The sequence below is a fragment of the Cetorhinus maximus genome, chromosome 15 (genome assembly GCF_964194155.1).
Source record: "Cetorhinus maximus chromosome 15, sCetMax3.hap1.1, whole genome shotgun sequence".
Taxonomy (NCBI): Eukaryota; Metazoa; Chordata; class Chondrichthyes; order Lamniformes; family Cetorhinidae; genus Cetorhinus; species Cetorhinus maximus.
In genome coordinates this window covers 13,498,390-13,518,404 of record NC_135893.1, presented here as the reverse complement: position 1 = coordinate 13,518,404, position 20,015 = coordinate 13,498,390, and the positions used below count along the sequence as shown (strand labels likewise).

Genomic DNA, 20,015 nt, shown 5'->3' with positions numbered 1-20,015 from the left:
AGAGAACGTAAGGGAAAATGAGAGAGAGAGAGAGAGAGAGAGAGAGGTTAACGGACCATATTCTCACACCCCTCAAGAGGCATGGCCTCAGATCGATCAGTCCCACTTGTGTTCTCGGCTGCAGGGGGGAATGGGATTCAGGAAGTCAAAGGGAGGCAAAAGAACTGCAAAACGCACTACCCATAACAAATACAAGAAACTCCATTGGGTGCCAACTAGTTGAACAGTCTCAACTATTGACAAACCTGAGGATTTGTTTAGTACTGAATTGGGTCGGACAGTTGCCAGGAAAGTGCCACAGCGAGTATTGTAGAACAGTTGAATATTACTGTCACCGGTGTCTCCAGTCACACAATGTTGCACAAGACAGATATTCTCAAGTGACTCCAAAAGGGAGGAATACTTTGAATGAACAAAGATCATTTTGCACAGATATTTAATTGAATATTTATCTCAGACAGGACTAAGTAAAGCATCAGCACTGTTTTTTCACCTATAAGTTTGAATCCAGCTCTGACTGATGAGTGAGTCTACTCTTCTCTCTTTGGCAGCTGGTAGAGTCTCGACTGAAATGAGCTTTGGGTGGACTCAATCCAGCTTGTACTGGCATAGGCCCAGAAGAGAAGAGTCGCAATAACTGGTTACTAATTGGCCCTCTCAGTCCATAAGGGCAGGAGAACAGAGCTTATGTGGGAAATGGCAATGTTACAGTGAGGAAATAAATGATTTTTTCAACTCAAGTTTAAGGCAGACTGATGGAATAAAGTGGGTGGAGTCACCTTATTGTCTACAATATTAAGAAAAGGTGCAATCCATCTCATTGTCCAATAATGTCGTGCCTCACATTATAACAAAGTGCTTTGGGACAGTTTATTTTGTTTAAGACAGTTTATAAATCCAAGTTATAGGATTTTAACATTGGGGTCTGCAAGGGATTCCCATGTGACCCCCAAGATCATCTGATTTCTCTCTGAATCTGGCTCGGAATTAGGCACATCACGAGCACATATTGAGAATTTGGCGATTTTTTTTTCTCTCTACATTTGTTGTCTTATCTTTCCCTACGAGCAGTTGACATTGTTTTCAGTAGTTTGAACAGAGAATGCCTAAAAGCATGTCAATGTTTACTTGGGGTCTCTAGAAGTTAAGATTTGCAAAGTGTCCCTAGGAGTCTGTCAGTATTTGTTGGGGTCTCTGACAGTGTCATTATTTACACATGGTCTCCAGAAGAGTGCCAATATTTTCACAGCATCCATAGAAATGAGTTGATATTTGACAAGGCCCTTCGGAGTGTATCAATATTTGCACTGAGTTCCAAGGGACGTGCCAATGTTTGCATATAGTCCCTATGGCATACCACTATTTGCTGGGGGGTCCTCAGGATTGTGACGTTATTTGCAGAGGATTCAGCATACAGGAAAGTTTAAACACCATTGTATAATCTCAACATTTTCCATAAGTTAAAAACTGAAAAAAGTAAAAAAATATATAGATACATTCTGTAATAAATAACCTCTTTTTAATATATTGCTTATAATGTGGTTATCTCCTTTGATTGGAATGTCTTTCACACATGGTTATTCCTTATAGGTACAGGTAGTGTGTGACATTTCAAAGTAAGCTGATAATCAATGCATTGTGGTTCTTGGGATGTTCTTTTTACATGTTCTAATATCTGCATTTCAGCCTCGATACATCAAAACTGGTATCCGTCTAGTCCCTGGTCCAGCAACATATGAACCAGTGTATTTACTTATTGTACCATCAAGGAGCTAACAAAGAATATATGCTACTTCATGTGTGAAAAAAATACACATGAAATCACACTCTGCTCCATTAAGACAGTACTTATGAAGGGGATTATTCCAAGAGTAATGGCATTGTTAGTCATAATATGATATAGAAAAGCCTTTGCACTGCTATGTTTAGAAATTCATCTGCTGACCTGACTTGCTGCTTCGCCTTTGGAAACCAACTCAACTGAGCCAGATTTGACCATTGCAGTCGTTTCTAAGGGCAGAATTTAATGCCATCCCCTGAGAGTTTGGTGACAGGCAGGCATTTAATCGGGCAGGTGGGTGGTAAGTGGGCAACCCACTGCCTTCCTGCCTTTGCCCCAATTAAGTCCGTCGCAGAAAGGCTCGTGGACAGTCTTCCCTCCCTACCGCCCATTGAGGCACTTAGGTGGGCAATTAATGCTCACTTAAGGGCCTCATCCCACCGCCACTAGTATGCAGCCTGCCAGAGTCACTTCCAGGCTTCCAGGGGGGTTCCCTTGTTGGAAGGCACTCAGTGCCAGATTGAGGGACCTAGCATCAGGAAAGGAGGGGCCTGCTGAGAGTCACCCACTGCTCTTGTTGCCAGCACCCTGATCCCCATGTCACAATTCCTCTGCCACCACCACTCACCTGCAGCCTGGGTCCCTCAGCGATCCTGAGCCTTTGGTGGGTGCATTACCTGCAGCAACCACAACCTCCCTAGTGGTACTACTGAGCAGTGAAGAGCAGCTGACCTCTAGCTGGCAGGCAGTGCTCAAAGTATGGGTCCACGCCCTGGGGTGCATGATCCTGGCGAAGGCCCACCACTGCCCAGTTGGCATTTAATGTGGCAGGCCTTCCTGAAAAGAGGCTGCTCGATGCTCTCGGCAGCTCTCCAGCTGATGGGTGAGACCTCACTTGTCCACATTAAATTCTGCCACAGGTGTTCATTTTAAAGTCTTCAAGATTATTAAGTTAGATGTGACTTCACCCTGCTGCATTCAAAACTCCAATGCCCACTTTCTGAGCTTATTTTTGCCCTTTTCCTGATCATCTCTATTGGCTCCCATCCCCCAGTGCACTGAATTCAGAATTAGTGTCCTTATTTGTGATTTTATCCATGCGTCAACTCACTCCACCTCAGTAAACCAGCCCAGAACCCATTGGGCTTCTGACTCTGGCCTGATTTGCTTTTCTGCACCCTCAGTCCACAAAAAGTGGCAGAATTTTAAGCAATATTGGCCCTACTCTAAAACGTGCTTGCTATGGTTCATTTGGAAACACTCTTGTCTTTGAATCAGAAGGTTGTGGGTTCAAGCTCCACTCCAGAAACTTGAGCACAAAAATCTAGGCTGACTCTCATGCCATTTTGAGAGAGCCAGATTGCCAGAGGTGCAGTCTTTTAGATTAAACATTAAACCGCTTTGTCAGGTGGGCAATCTGGTCATTACTATTTCTGTGCAGGCATTGGCTGCCCCATTTCCTACATTACAACAGTGACTACACTTCAAAAAAAGTACTATATTGATCATAAAATGCTTTAGGAAATCATGAAGTTGTGAAAGGCGCTACATAAATGCATGTTTTTCTTTCTTGATGAACAGTGTTTGTATTGGAAAAGAAACCATTCAACAGCATGATGTATTTATATAGTGCCTTTAACATAGTGAACACCCCAAGGAAGAAGCTAGCCAGTAATTTGGGAATTAAAGGATAACTTCAACAGTTTTCAAATCTTTCTCTGTGGGAAAGCCCCCATAGATATGCACATACTCCTCTTGTACCTCCTTCAAATACTGGCAGACACTTGGAATTCCCTGCAAATACTAGCACACACTGAGAATTCCCTGCAAATACTGGCACTTACTGGGAATTCCTTGTAAATACTGGCACTCACTGGGAATTCCTTGCAAATACTGGCATGCACTGGAAATTCCCTGTAAGTACTGGCGCATACTGGAAATTCCTGACAAATAGTGACACTCTTGGGACTCCCTTTCTTATCCCCAAAATTACAACCTCAGCTATCTAAAGGAAAACAGTGTTGTTACTGCTGAAAATATAAGGCAACAGAACTAACATGTTAATAAATCAACAACCACAAAAAATCTGATGACCTGGTTGATTCTCTGAAGTCCCATTGGCATATGGGTTGCGAACTCTAATTTGATAATATAAGGATTATACGTATCCAAATGCAGGTACTTTTTGGTGCATTGGTTTGTTATAATTCCATCTTCATCTCAGACCTTATTGTTAGGTTAATCATAATCAATAATTTCATTGTTTAATTTAATTATGTTTATCAACAACAACAATTTGCATTTATATAGCACCTTTAACAAACAAAAAATGTCCCAAGGTGCTTCACAGGATTACAATCCAAAAAAGGTTGACACTGAGCCAAAGGAGACATTAAACAAGTGACCAAAATTTTGGTCAAAGTAGCATCTTAAAGGGGGAAAGAAAGTTAGAGAGATTGGGTGGTTTAGGAAGGGAATTTCAGACCTTAGAGTCTAGATAGCTGAAGGTATCTTCAATAATGGAGTGAAGGAAGTTGGGGACACACAAAATGTCAAAACTGAAGGGATGCAGAGTTCTCAGTGTGTAGGGCTGGAGGAGGTTACGGAGGTAAGGAGGGGTGAGGCCATGAAGGGATTTGGTCACATATGATAATTTTTAATTTGAGGAGTTGATAACTTTTCAAAATTAATAAAGAGGACAGATAATAAAACATGTCAGTTTTCTAAAACAGCTTCGGGATTAAAAGTGCAAAATACAAGTCACTTGGGACACAAGTTAGGCGAGGAAGCTCAGTGGCTGTTTTCTGGCAAAAGAATTATTTTAGCTCTTTACACAATTTAAACCCAAGCCGGTAATTCAAGTCTAAAGATTTTTGTTTGGCACAAGTCTGCTTCCTATCATTGAGGGGACACTTTAAAAAACTGAGTGGATATGAAAGTATGATGTCATGGTCTCAGGCGCTCTAGATGTCCAGTGTGAAGAGGAAGGCTCTGATCTTCACTTTATAGTACTGGGTTATCAATCATTCGGAGCTGACAGCTACCTCGCACACAGACCCATTCATAGCTACCAGCTGGCTGGCCTTCGAGAACCCCTCACTTCTGAAGAGTACCCAGGTCCTCTGCAACTTTCCAGCAGATGTTACATTCATCATTCTCACTGGATTACACCGACTCCTTGTCGTCTGGCCGAGAGATATAATGTCACGATCAACTTCCACTTGCAAGTGCATTTGTTCATCCTTTATTATTATATGGGGGCAACAATTATTATTGTTTTAGTAACAGATTTAGTCGGCTGCAGCATTGCAGCTAAAATGATATCAAAAATAAATTCAGACAGGTACAAACCTATTGATGTCAAATTAACCCGTTGAAGACTGAAATTATGTCGGTGATTCCTAATGCATTTGTAACCGAACCATCTCTCTCCGCCACTTTAACAAAGCTGTTAACCCGTTTAAAATATAAACAGGTTTAAGACCTCGCTAAATTACTGATGAAAATAATGACAATTTGATACGAAGGCGTTAAGTTTTTGTAAGATACAGCACCAAAAAATCAGTTTCCAAGTTTATTCTCAACCACTCCCACAAAACTCGCCAGCCAAGAAAGGTCACCTTTATCCCAACGGGTATCTAGTCCACTCCCTCATCAACCTGCAGGAGGTGCGACGGAAGCAGGGATACTCTAACTGCTAGTCAATCGCCCACACTTGTGGAGCTCGTTATTCTGGTAAAGACGCCTGCCCTGCCCTTGTTGTAGACTTGATGAACAGAAGCGGTCAATCAACATCAAGAGCTGCGCCCCAGCAATCTCACAGTGAGTGTAGCTCTGGGACTCAAACACTGCACAACTTTCAGTCGCTTCACTGAGTTCCCTTGTTGCCGAGCTTTTTTGGCTGCACCTTCCAGCGTGAAATCAGGTTTCCTTTCCCCTAATTCATACATAAATAATAAAAATCCCAATGATGAGGATTTAATGGATTTGAATCCTTAGGGGTGCTTCTGTATGAATTTTCATTTTCCTAAATGGTGAATTTCTTTAAAAATAGCGCTTTTTTTGCAAATTGCCGATACATATCCAATAAATAATGGAGTTTAGAAGTCACAAAAAATGTTTTGTATGTTCGCAGAGAACTGCTCCCCCCCCCATAAGTGGGGGCTCCACGAACAACAGTATGCCTTTATGTGACGCCTTTAACATGGACGAACATCACGGAGTGCTTCACGGAGGCATTAGGAAAAATGGTCGCCTAAACTGGAAAAGAAGATATTAGAACTGGTACATAACACAACAGGGGGATGTTAAAAGGGAGGGGGTTGTGGGGCTCAGGAAGGTAATTTCAGACCGTAAGGATCTCGGTTGCTGAAGGCATAACCGCAGATCGTGGGACGGTCACTGCATCGTAGGGTGGAGTCAAAACAAGTGTTTTAAGTGTGAGATATAGGACAGGAAGAAGTTACAGAGATATGCGGGGAAGGGTTTTAAGTGGAAGTACAAGACAAAAGTATGTGCTATATAAATGTTAAACGAAGCACTGCAGAGCATTGCAGTGCATATACGCAAGGTGTGACAAGGGCAAGTTCAAGGCGTCAAGGCAGGATTTTGCAATATATATGTGGGTGTTATGCTGAGGTCAAATCATTTCAGTGCTGCGAAAAGGTTCAGCAGCAGGTGACCCTCAGGCCACATGTCACTGACCTGCTATCTCTGTCCCTATTTTCCTTGCCACTCAGGTACAGCTTCCTTCCAGGCATGGACTTTCTAACTCGCTCCGACATTGCTTTCACACCAGCCCAGTAACAGCTACTCATCTCTGAAAAAGGGTCATACGGACTCGAAATGTCTGTCTCTCTCTCTCGCTCCACGGATGCTGCTAGACCTACTGAGTTTTTCCAGCACTTTCTGTATTTGTGCTCATCTCCCAGGCTGCCTAGCCAAAGCAGCAGTTGGCAACGAGTCCTGAAGGTTTTTCATGAGATGTTGTATCACTGTTAATCACGAGTTATGATAAGAGATGCAGCTTATTAGAGCAATTTATAGTAAAAAAAAATCTCCAGCTTTATACCTGGCCTTTCATTGGTAGGGCAATACTACTCTCCATCTACACCTGTGTTTTACAAACTTCTGTGTGCACTACCCGAGAAAGTTGACACAGAAATTTAATGTCAACCAGAGAGAAACCTGATGCTCATGTGGACCCCCTGCAAACCAAGTGCACACTCCATAGTGTACACATCTGTATGAACACAAGATATTTTAAGCTAATTTTTGCAGGAAACTCACTGGTTTTACACCCTGCCCAATATTGCTCTCTGTTGACTTTAATGGGAAGTAAATTCAGGAGGTGTAAAATTAGCATTGCACCTGATCTAGTCTGTTTAAGCTTTTTATCTTCTGCAGGGATACATATCAAGGAGACTGGAGTTTAAATGTATGGTACCTAATAAGCTGTATGTACATCAACTTACTGATATTGACAAATTTTGTTACTGTGATGTAGGATTTAGCCACCAGTGAGGCAACAGTGCTAAGAATGGTCCTTTCCAAACCTACAGGTTCTGGTATCTTGGTTTTACCTGGCTACAGTAAACTTCCAGGCCCACCATACTTAGTTGCCTGGACTTTGTGGACCAAGTGCCAGGGCTTAGAGGCTGCAAGTGGTTATTGGGTAACAGTTTGAACACCTGTGTTTTACATTAACCAACCAAGAAACTTTGCTTGGTTATTTGTGGTTATTTAGATCAGGTTGAAGACAGATTGATGGTGCAAGGCCTGAAGGAGTCTTAGGGCATTTTAGTTCAAAGTTTTAACAAGTTGGTATATGCATATGAGTGCAAAGAAAGAGGCATCTCATAAACTGATAAGGACTTTTTAAAATGGAAAATAAAACTACTTTAAGAATTGCTTTAGTTTAGGATTAAGGCCACATAAATGGGGAGGGTTACTGGCAGGGAGGGCATATGGCTGTAAATCTACCCGCAAAATCTAAAAATAAAATGGGTAACATGGGAAAAGCTAAAAGAGAAAGGAAGGCTTTTGTTTAGAATTAAGACTGCACAGGTAATTTTTTTCCTATACTAAAATAGCTCTGTCTGTTTACAGTCAGTAGTATGTTAGTAATGCAACAACAAGGAACATAATTTTTAAAATGAGTACTGATTATTTCCCAGGGCCTCATGATTTTCAAACCAATGTATAGGAACATTGGGGCAGGGTTGGCCCCTTGAGCCTGCTCTGTCATTTAACGAGATCATGGCTGATCTTCTACCTTAATGCCATCTTCTCACACTGTTCCCGTATCCCATGATATCAACGGTATCTAGAAATCTATCGCCTCTACTTTGAACATCCTCAATGACTGAGCCTCCACAGCCCTCTGGTGTAGAGAATTCCAAAGGCTCACCAACCTCTGACTGATTAAATTCCTCCTCATCTCAGTCCTAAATGGCGTATCTCCTGTTCTGAGACTGTGTCCCTGGTTCTAGACCCCCCCCCAAAACCAGGGGAAACATCCTGCATCTACCCTGTCGAGCCATGTGAGAATTTTGTACACTTCAATGAGATCACCTCTCATTCTTCTAAATAGGTTTGCAGATTAATTAAAAATATACTTTTACAAGACATGCCAGTTAGGGGCATTTATTTTGCAGCAGTGTTTCTGCCTAGGGGCAGCTAACACACACAATGTAGAACAGGAGGAAGATTAGTTATAACACACATGAACTGAATACAGTCTTTACTACTGCGAACTCCCAGCTCAATGCTACCATTGCAACATTTAATCTTTGCTTTAAAATTTGTGACACTGGATGCTGGTTAGTATTCATGTTGCTGGATTATATACGTGCAGTTACATTTAGTCTCATACCTGGCATTCTATCAGTAGGAATTGCCCCAAAACAGGATTCTGGATTTGGTTCCATGAAGATAACTCACCTGATCATTAATCTGACATGCTACTAAATTTTGCTGGTTGTAGGAGTGTGCCGAACGGATGTACTTAAGCCAGTTCCCACTTCCAGCCTGGCTTGCATCAATGCAGAATTTTACATTCCCCAGCTCGTCAACAATCTGCAAAAAAATAAAATGCAAAATTTGTACAATCTAAATAACCCAGTCAACAGACAAGCTGTTTCATGGTTCTGTAAAAAGAAACTGCAGATTACAACAATCTGAAATAAAATGCAAAAAATGCTGAAAATACACTATAGGCCCCTCAGCACCTTTGGATGAAGTTGATGGACCTGCTCTGTATTTCCAGTATTTTCTGTTTCTGTTGAAACTCAAAAAGAATGAAATATTAAGTAATCTCAAAGTTTTCTTTATTTAAATAAGCAAGAGCTTCACTCTGCAGGTGTTTGAACTAATGACTCGGCATTTATGAAAAGGGATCATCCTTGGGAATGCAAACTGTGGAATGATCACCAACATTAAAGCACTGATGGATGGCATTCAGCCTGTTGTGCTATTGGTACCAGCTTGTCAATGGGAGTGACCCACTCCAATCCTATTTCCTTGGTATAGTTTGTGGTTTATTTGCATTGTGGGCTTCCCTCAAGAATTCTAATCTACAAGCAGAGTCTGACTTGTGGGTCTGCCAGTCGTAATATTATTGAAAGATTTCCCCTCTTCCTACCCCATAGACTTTTTTTACAATCTCTCACAGCAGCAACAATCTGAAGTCCTATAAAAAGTAAGTGTTCATGCTAATCTGACAGTTGCCTGGCTGCTTATTGTTTTTGCTTGCTAACTTTCTCTCCTCCCTCTTCTCTTGAAGGTTCCATGGGTATCAACAATCCAAATGGGCAATCCTTGTGTACAAGATGAAAGAGCGATTGTTGTCAGACTGTTCAACACCGGGGGTCATCACAGTCATATGCTGACACAGGTGCACTTCTAACAAGAGTTGCTGTACAGCAGTCAAGAGCAGGGATCTGAGGTGATTTTATTTCCCTACCCTAGCCCAGGGAGTGTTCTTACTCTAACCCTGGATGAGCTTGGCAAACACAGAGCAAATCAAGGATAAAACCTTGGGGCTTCCTTGTCTGTATGGCTGGCTTATAAACTGGAAACTCTCACTGACCTTGGGGTGTGGAGAGGATTGTTGGAGTTGGTGGGGGAAGGGGTGGCATTGCTGTGAACATTTATCCATCTAGATACTCTGTGTCTTGGAAACAAGAAGAGTCTTGCCCATGGCTAGTCCTCAGTAAAATTGGCACATGCAACTCAGGAGAATGCTCTTAATAAACAATTTTCATTCAAATGTAAAATTGATGCTACAAGAGATGTTTTAAGGCAGCCAGAGTCTTCAGGGTTAAATCCCCACATGTGGCTTTAAGAGAAGAAACCCAATAAGGCAGAATTAAAGCAGTGTAACTAAATTCCTTCACCCTTTTGAATATGAATAGTAAAAGCAAGCACAAGTTTTTTTTTTCAAAAAGTTTCCATCTGCTTATCATATGATCACCTTAAAGCCAACATTTCACTACCATAGGCCTTCGGATGGCTGTTAATGGGCGTATTAAATAGAAAGTGCTAAAAGAACCCATTCTCTCCCATGAATAACTTTGATTAATACGCAGACTTTTTGCTTAGTCCATTTGCACGGATCTGATGGATAGATTTTTGTTTTCGCCTAACTAACCGTTTCAGTATGCACCTCCAACACATTTCATTCTCTGTACCATAGGCAAATACAATGTTAATCTGTTAGTTACTAGCAGTAGTGAAAGCCAATTTAAAGAAAGACTTCATTTTGGCATCTTCAATCAAAAACCGAAGAATGCTCCTTCAGTTTTTACCACACACTTACAACCATCGTTTTAGAACATCACATTTCCCTGATAATGTTTTGCTCCCAATCCAAGATGGTCTGTGTCTGAGCACTGCCCAGTTTATTGGGCCCTGGGCCTGCCTGCTATTAAAATCTGTCTGTTTAATTTCTCAGCCAAGCTGCTCAAATGCACTTTGCCAGAGGTCATCAACTTCACCTCGGGGAAGGGGGACTGAAGGCCAGGAGACAAAAGCACAACACAAGGGTCAGACACAGCCAAAATGTGTGTCCTGTTGGCCAATCTAGCCACAAAAAACAGTGGTCATGGAGTAGTTTGTAATTAGGGTGTGTTGTGGCAAGTGACCAACAAGTAGAGGAAAAATGCTCCTTTGGTCAGCAACTGGAAAACACTGTGGAGTTCTTTGACTGAAACCAACAAGCCAAATTATTGTTACAATCTAGCTTAAGGGCTGGAATCCCCGACTGTGCACAAAGTGATTAGTCATCAACCTTAAGCATTGACTCCTTGCACTGGGGAATTCAACAATTTCCAGCTCCTCACTTAGCAAATAAAATCAGAATGATTTATAGTGGAGAGTTCTTTTAAAAAAACAACCTGCCTACAAATCGTTTCCAAGAAATAGTTGCCTTGCTGCCTTAATCGTGCAACTTGCTGGTTGATTTGAAGGCGGGTGCATGAGGGTGGTTTGGAAGAAAGATAAATGTACTGAACCACACATTCTCCAGAGAACAGCAAACTGACAGTGAACATAGAAGTACCCTAATTGATTGAGAAACAATGATAATATTGATTTTTAAAATATAAATAGCTTGATCAGTTGTCTCAATTTTTATTTTGATCGGTATGGTTAATAAAAGAAGGATTTTCTAAACGAATGGGTGCTATTAGCTACATTTTCTGAGCTGAATTTTTTTGTGTTCTACAATACTCATATAGCTAAATGCATGCTGACCCATGTTTGAGATTGGCTGCAGCTTTAAATAAATGGAGGTCATACAACAAGCAGACTTGAGACAATTTCACTGTTAATAGGTTTCACCCTTTCTTTTAGAGACATTTGTCTTTCTCTCCCCTCTAGCCTCCCTGGCTGGGTGTGGTACCACAAATGCTCAAGAAGACAGGTAGCTGACCTTCTCCCAGTCCTTCATCATTAGGGGCAGGATTTTTAGTTTGGTGGGCGCCCATGATTAGCGGGCCCTGGAGCGGCCAGGGAACGGACCCCAAGCCGACTGCAATTTCACGCTGGCTGGCCAATTAACAGCCAGCCAGCGTGAAAGGCGCACTGAAAGGCTCAGTGCTGTCGGGATGGGGGCAGGAGGAGGGCAAGCGCTGAAGTTAGTGCGGGGGCAGGAGGAGGGTGAGTGCTGAAGTCAGCGTGGGCACGGGGGAGCGCTCACACAAAGCTCCCTGAAGGAGAGCGCTGCCTCAGGGAGCTGAAGAATTTAAATGCCAAAAATAAAGATTGGAAAAACTGCGAAAAAATGCCCATGCATCAGAATCAGTCACCAGGAACATATACCAGATGAAAATTCTGTGCAAACATTTTCATTTCTTTTAAAATTAATATTAGAAACCTCATCCCGCCCTTGGATGAGGTTTCCCCAAAAAGGCAAAGGCCGCCTGGCCGATTTACCTGCCTGCCAATGTTGGACGGGCCAGCGAAAAATCATGTTTGATTAATACGTTAATGGCCTTAATAGGCCTCTTAACTGTCAGTGGCCACCCTGCCAACCCTCATGTGCGCCTGCCGACTGAAATATCAAGCGAGTGCGTGATGACGTTGGGATGCTTGCATGACGTCATCACGCGCTATTTCACACTCGAGCATGTCGGACGCGCGCCTGTACGCCAACAAAAAATTCTGCCCTAGGTATCAGACTTGGTTCAGTGGCTAACCGTCTTCCCTCTGAGTCAGAAAATCATGGACTCGTGTCACTCTAGGGCCTTGAGTACACAATTCTAGGGCGGTACTTCAGTGCAGCATTCAGAGACTGTTGCACTGTCAGAGGTGCTGTCATCTGTCATTAAACTGAGGCCCCATCTGCACTCTCAGATGGGTATAAAAGATCCCATGACACTATTCAAAGCCGAGAATAGGAGTTCTCCTGGTATCCTGGCCAGCATTTAGGTCGCAAACGACACCTGAAATAGAATATCTGGTCATTATCACATTGCTGTTTGTAGGACATTGTGCACAAACTGGCTGCCATTTTTCCCACATTACGACAGTGACTACATTTCAAATGTACTTCATTGGCTATAAAGTTCTTTTGGACATCTGGAGATTGTGATAGGTGTAATATAAAAGCATTTCTTTCATCAATGTTGCTCTGAATCATTCCAAGCGAATGTGACTGGAGTTTTCTTTTCCCTACATCATGGATGGAGGTGACTCAGCTTTATCTCTTGTTAGGAACTGCAGAAATATGTGGGAAACTGAACCATGGTCTTGGAACCTCATTGGTCCACATTCTGTTGGGTCAAAGTCAAAATATAGTGCTATAGCACCAAGTACTAGTAAAATAAATTTCCATTTGAAGGATCATGGACTAATGTAAAATCCCAGTCAAAATGAGACATCTCCATTTCTTCTGTCAACAATGGAATTGGGAAGCTGTGCAATCTGGAAGATTCTGGCTTTTCATTTTGTTTCATGCTTCCCCCTCCCTTCTCTGATTTAATTTTTGTGGGAGGTAAAGAACATTCTTATCAAAGCAAAAGTTGTCAGTACTAGGGAAAGGAACATTTGGCCAATTTTGCCACAAGTTTGCATCAAGTGCAGCCAGGTGCAAAGTAACACACCTTATCCCCAGCATTAGAAAGGGTTTTGCACACTATGGAATAATGTAATAGTTGTCATTTTCCACACCAGGCATTCCCGTGTCTTAAATGAGATATGACGATATGACGTTCTGCCATGGCCAGTCGGAGCTTCATTGAAAGTGATTACATTAGGATCCCAAGAAGTCAGCAGAGAGTGGAACTGTTTGTCTATTTGTTCTGCAGTGGATTAAATCCAAGTCCTACTGTGCTAACCAACTGCACCAACCAGTCCTACCAGCATTCAGTGCTAATGATGTTGTTTTTATCTATCTACCTACCCTTCCTCAAAGACCCTTAGATGGAAAGGGCCACCTGCCTAAAGAATCAGACAAGCATCAGAATCTAAGACCCTAATGCAGATGTGCAGGCAGGAAACCCATGTACTTTTTACAACACCACAACTTCCATTCCTGATACAGGTTTTTAAATAGAAATTAAACCTTGTGAAACTTATTAACAACCACATCCTGTCAACTTACTACTTCAAAGAGAAGGGTAAATACACCTTCAATTGACAGGCACTAAGTCTAGCAAAATAAAAGTCTTGCACAGTGATTCAAAGCAAATCACACAGTCCTGTTCCCATACTTTTCATACAGATCTCATCAAGAAAGAAAGTAAATTATTTATAAAGCACCTTTCATGACCTAAGGATGTCCCAAAGTGCTTTACAGCCAATGAATTACTTTTGAATTGTCAACAATAAATGTGCACATGGCAAAGTCCCACAAACAGCAGGGAAATTAATGACCATACAATTTTTTTTTTGGTATTTAGGTTGAGGATAATGATAACTAGGACAGCAGGGAAATCCCTACTCTTCTTTGAATGGTCATGGTATCTTTTACACTCACCCAAATGGGCACATGGGGCCTTGCTCGGGTTAATTCTCATCCAAAAGATGGCAGCTCCAAAAATGTCTCATACAAAATACAGAACCAATAACAGTATCCCATTCCTTCTGTACTGCATTGGTGTCAGCCATGATTGCTCAAATCTCTGGAGTTAAACTTGAACCCACAACCTTCAGACTCAACAATGAGGTAGCTACCTATTGATCCACGGCTGCTTTGTAATTCTGACTTGAACCTGTCTTGAAATTACCATTACATGCTTGCTGTGTTACATTTCTTTCTGAGGAACTTACTTTTCCATTTGTATCACCTTTGACTCTTTGGACAGAAATAACCTGCCACATAAGGGGTTAGGTGTGGTGTCAGGGGGTGGTGTGGTTCTGTGACATTTTCACTGACAACAGCAACACTCTGCCCCAAATTGAACACTATTCTTGTTCAGTTGATAAGGTAATGCATTGCACTATACCTTGAAACAAAAACACATCAGAGGTGCGAACGTATTTTGGCCTTGCTTTATCTCTTCTTTCCAAAAGGTCACTTAATCTTCATCTTTATAATCATCAGTACAGAAGGATGCCATTTGGCTCATCACACTTGTGCTGTTTGAATGAGCTATCCAATTAGTCCATGTTCTTTCCCCACAACCTTAGAATTTTTTCCTTTGCAAATTTTTATCCAATTCCCTTTTGAAAGTTACCAGTGAATCTACTCCCATCATGCATTCCAGATCATAACAACTTGCTGCTAAAAACATTCCCCTCATCTTCTCCTTTGATACTTTTGTGTCTGGTTTATGACCCTTCTGCTAGTGGAAACAATTTCTCCCTGTATAACCTATCAAAACCCTTTCACTAGTCTCACTTGAAAAAAAATTGATATAAGCATTTCCTAATTATTTCAAAATCTTGCTGTTTCAGGATGATGTACTGAGTGCACCAAAAATATGAATTGGCAGTGAAACTTACAATACAATGTCCATACAACATGATCCAAGTGGTACAAAAATGATACAATACTTGTGCCATCTGAATACAAAGGATTTTTTTGTACATATCTTTTGTTTTAAGAATTTATAGCGACTGGGGTTTGACAACGTTGAATGTTTTTAAAGGGTGCTTAAGCCCTAGTTTCCATTCAAATTAGGATGGTCAGATAAAATATTTGGCTGCTGCATGCTGGTGTTAAATTCTCAGCTAGCTTTAAAACTGGTTTCAAACTTCTATAATTGCCATTTTGTTAAACAAACTCTGAATGCAATATCTTGGCAGCAAACACCCTGAGTGAAACATTATGCTTTTAGAATTCTGAGCTGGAATTATGAGGCCTTTTCCGCGTGTCAAAATAGTATACTTATTGAGTGTAGAATTGGAAAATTTCACATGCTGACTAGATTGGGGAAAATTTAATCTCCAGCTACAGCAAAATAACAATCAGAGAAACAACCTGACAGTCTTAGGTTTAGAATTTGGTTACATAACAACAGTCACTGCACTCCAAAAGTAATTTAAAGATATGAATCACTTTGCAATGCTTTTGTGATATTATTAGACATCGTATATAATGCAAAGATAAAAACAAAAAGCTAAAAGCTACTGCGGATGCTGGAAATCCAAAACAAAAACAGAATTACCTGGAAAAACTCAGCAGGTCTGGCAGCATCGGCGGAGAAGAAATCAGTTAACGTTTCGAGCCTTCATGGCCCTTCGGCAGAACTGAAGCATAGTTAGAAGAAGGGAGAAATATAAATTGGTTTAAGGTGGGTGGGGGGGTGGGGGGGGGGGAGACACACATTGAGGGTGTGGTGATTGTGGAGATGAGCAGGTAATCAAAAGATGTCACAGACAAAAGGGTCAAAGAGGTGTCGAAGGTGGTGACATTTGTCTGAGAAAAGTGCTAATTAAGAATGGAAGACAGGATATTCAAAGTACAGCTCTAGTGGGGGTGGGGTGGAAAGACTAACAAGGTTTTAGTTTAGATTTAAAAATAATGGAAATAGGTGGGGAAAGAAGAATCTATATAAATTATTGAAAAAAAAAGGTGGGGGGGGGGGGGAAGAAACGGGGTGGGGATGGGGGGAGGGGGAGTTTAAGATCTAAAGTTGTTGAATTCAATATTCAGCCCAGAAGGCTGTAAAGTGCCTAGTCGGAAGATGAGGTGCTGTTCCTCCAGTTTGCGTTGGGCTTCACTGGAACAATGCAGCAAGCCAAGGACAGACATGTGGGCAAGAGAACAGGGTGGAGTGTTAAAATGGCAAGCGACAGGGAGGTTTGGGTCTTTCTTGCGGACAGACCGCAGGTGTTCCGCAAAACGGTCGCCCAGTTTGCGTTTGGTCTCTCCAATGTAGAGGAGACCGCATTGGGAGCAACGAATACAGTAGACTAAGTTAGGGGAAATGCAAGTGAAATGCTGCTTCACTTGAAAGGAGTGTTTGGGCCCTTGGACGGTGAGGAGAGAGGAAGTGAAGGGGCAGGTGTTGCATCTTCTGCGTGGGCATGGGGAGGTGCCATAAGTGGGGGTTGAGGAGTAGGGGGTGATGGAGGAGTGAACCAGGGTGTCCCGGAGGGAACGATCCCTACGGAATGCCGTCAGGGGGGGTGAAGGGAAGATGTGTTTGGTGGTGGCATCATGCTGGAGTTGGCGGAAATGGCGGAGGATGATCCTTTGAATGCGGAGGCTGGTGGGGTGATAAGTGAGGACAAGGGGGACCCTATCATGTTTCTGGGAAGGAGGAGAAGGCGTGAGGGAGGATGCGCGGGATATGGGCCGGACACGGTTGAGGGCCCTGTCAACGACCGTGGATGGAAAACCTCGGTTAAGGAAGAAGGAGGACATGTCAGAGGAGCTGTTTTTGAAGGTAGCGTCATCAGAACAGATGCGACGGAGGCGAAGGAACTGAGAGAATGGGATGGAGTCTTTACAAGAAGCGGGGTGTGAGGAGCTGTAGTCGAGGTAGCTGTGGGAGTCGGTAGGCTTGTAATGGATATTGGTGGACAGTCTATCATCAGAAATTGAGACAGAGAGGTCAAGGAAGGGAAGAGAAGTGTCAGAGATGGACCATGTGAAGATGATGGAGGGGTGGAGATTGGAAGCAAAATTAATAAATTTTTCCAGGTCCCGACGAGAGCATGAAGCAGCACCGAAGTAATCATCGATGTACCGGAGAAAGAGTTGTGGGAGGGGGCCGGAGTAGGACTGGAACAAGGAATGTTCCACATACCCCATAAAGAGACAGGCAAAGCTGGGGCCCATGCGGGTACCCATAGCCACACCTTTTATTTGGAGGAAGTGAGAGGAGTTAAAGGAGAAATTGTTCAGTGTGAGAACAAGTTCAGCCAGACGGAGGAGAGTAGTGGTGGATGGGGATTTTTGGGGCCTCTGTCCAAGGAAGAAGCTAAGGGCCCTCAGACCATCCTGGTGGGGGATGGAGGTGTAGAGAGATTGGACATCCATGGTGAAGAGGAAGCGGTTGGGGCCAGGGAACTGGAAATTGTTGATGTGACGTAAGGTGTCAGAGGAATCACGGATGTAGGTGGGAAGGGACTGGACAAGGGGAGAGAGAAGGGAGTCAAGATAACGAGAAATGAGTTCCGTGGGGCAGGAACAGGCTGACACGATCGGTCTGCCAGGACAGTTCTGTTTGTGGATTTTGGGTAGGAGGTAGAAGCGGGCCGTCCGAGGTTGGGTCGCTACCTATTTCCATTATTTTTAAATCTAAACTAAAACCTTGTTAGTCTTTCCACCCCACCCCCACTAGAGCTGTACTTTGAATATCCTGTCTTCCATTCTTAATTAGCACTTTTCTCAGACAAATGTCACCACCTTCGACACCTCTTTGACCCTTTTGTCTGTGACATCTTTTGATTATCTGCTCATCTCCACAATCACCACACCCTCAATGTGTGTCTCCCCGCCCCCCGCCCCCCCACCCACCTTAAACCAATTTATATTTCTCCCTTCTTCTAACTATGCTTCAGTTCTGCCGAAGGGCCATGAAGGCTCGAAACGTTAACTGATTTCTTCTCCGCCGATGCTGCCAGACCTGCTGAGTTTTTCCAGGTAATTCTGTTTTTGTATATAATGCAAACACCATTAAGGCTACTGTTTTATGGCTATCTAAAATGCCAGATGTAATTTTTAATTAGAGTCAGGATCTTTGCTAGATCTTCACATGATTCAGCTTATTTTCCAGTGAAACTATAAATCAGTGGTCTTGACACATTTATCTCTCCATTTCCAGTGCCTCTTTCTCTACTTTATTTCTGCTCTTTCCCTCCTTTGGTGACAAGCCTCTGATTTATGCAGGGTGGTATTCAATTCCTTTTCAGGACCTATTTCAACAAGTTAAAATTTAAGTAAACATTTCATTAAATGAATGGTTAATTTTGGATGAGTTCAAAGCTCATCATTGCACATTGAGTGTTAAAGGGCATGTTTTTAAAATGGTTTTTAATGTTTTTAAACTGGATAAATAATTTTAGAATTTATTCAATACAACACATGAGTTGACAGTTTTAAAGCTACAATATATTAAGCATTCTGCTTTAAAATTAGTTAATAATCATATCATGTAGCACACAGCATCCTTACAAACCCATCTGTCTGTTTTGACAACTCAAAAAACACTCACTCATGGACATTCTTATATGGGTGAATTACAAAGTTGGATGTAAGTTAATGGTTTCATTAATTCAAATGGTTATAGGGAAATCAACGAAAAAGTCAGAAGCTGAATAATGACAAATACAAATAAACCTACCTGGTATTTGTTCATGATTCATACTGAAAGATGTTTTGTTCCCTCTTCGTTGTGGTGCCCTACAACATACTCCCTCCCTGGTTGATTGGCAATTCTGCTCCGATAGCAGCTCTTAGGTGGTGTAAAGGAGTAACCCAGGACTTCTAATCTATCAGAGAATCACACGGCTTTTGACTGATACCTCCCCATTGAGATGCAATGAAACTGAGTTTCTCAAGTGTGGGTAATTGTGGTTACCAATTTACATTCTTGCAGTCCATATGCAATATGCTGAGCTATCAATGTGCAACATTACTGAACCTCCAAGATGCAGGACTATGTATAGAAGGGTACAGATTCCGAGATCAATGGACAGAAGTGTGATTACAACTAACAATGATGACAATCTAATCGTAATGGAGACATACCAATTAAAATATATTATCAACTCCTCCAAAAGCTCAGTGAGTTTATTCATGTATATTCACCTAAGATATACAGGATAGCAATGTCATAGATTCTATCCCTGATCCATGTCCAATTAGAGAATTTTGGCCAGGAAAACAGTAGAATCCATACTGCAAAGTGCACTGTTTCATGACAAATGAAGACGGAATCTGGCTTGATTCTGATCCTGGCTATAGTTGAATAGCCTGCTAAGACCCATGGTCAAAGTTCCCATGCAATTACTGGGCACTTGAGTGTTAGTAGATGATGATCAGTATTAGTGGAACAGTATCTCGTTGAGGCAGTCAAAAACTTCAGGAAAGACAATAACAGAAGAAAATCAGTCAGGAAATTTACTTGGATATTCTTTCTTAGACACTGATCAAATAATGCTAGTCTTCTCTAACAGTGAGCATACAATGCTAATCTAATGTAACACTGACCATACGATGTTGATCTCCTCAACAGTGACCATATAATATCTCAACAGGGACCATACAATACTGATCTTAACAGTGATCATACAATACTGATGTCTTCCAACAGTGATCATACAATGTTGATCTTCTCAT

General features: G+C 42.0%; 1 protein-coding gene across 10 annotated transcripts in view; it reads right to left on the bottom strand.

Moving 5' to 3' along the window:
• prdm16 (PR domain containing 16) overlaps window positions 1-20,015 on the bottom strand; it is a 798,908-nt gene that overhangs the window by 119,766 nt on the left and 659,127 nt on the right. For all 10 annotated transcript variants that reach the window (XM_078557892.1, XM_078557902.1, XM_078557895.1 and 7 more), the window contains exon 3: window positions 8,723-8,857. In XM_078557892.1, the coding sequence (XP_078414018.1) occupies window positions 8,723-8,857 (135 nt within the window). The remainder of the gene's footprint in view (window positions 1-8,722; window positions 8,858-20,015) is intronic.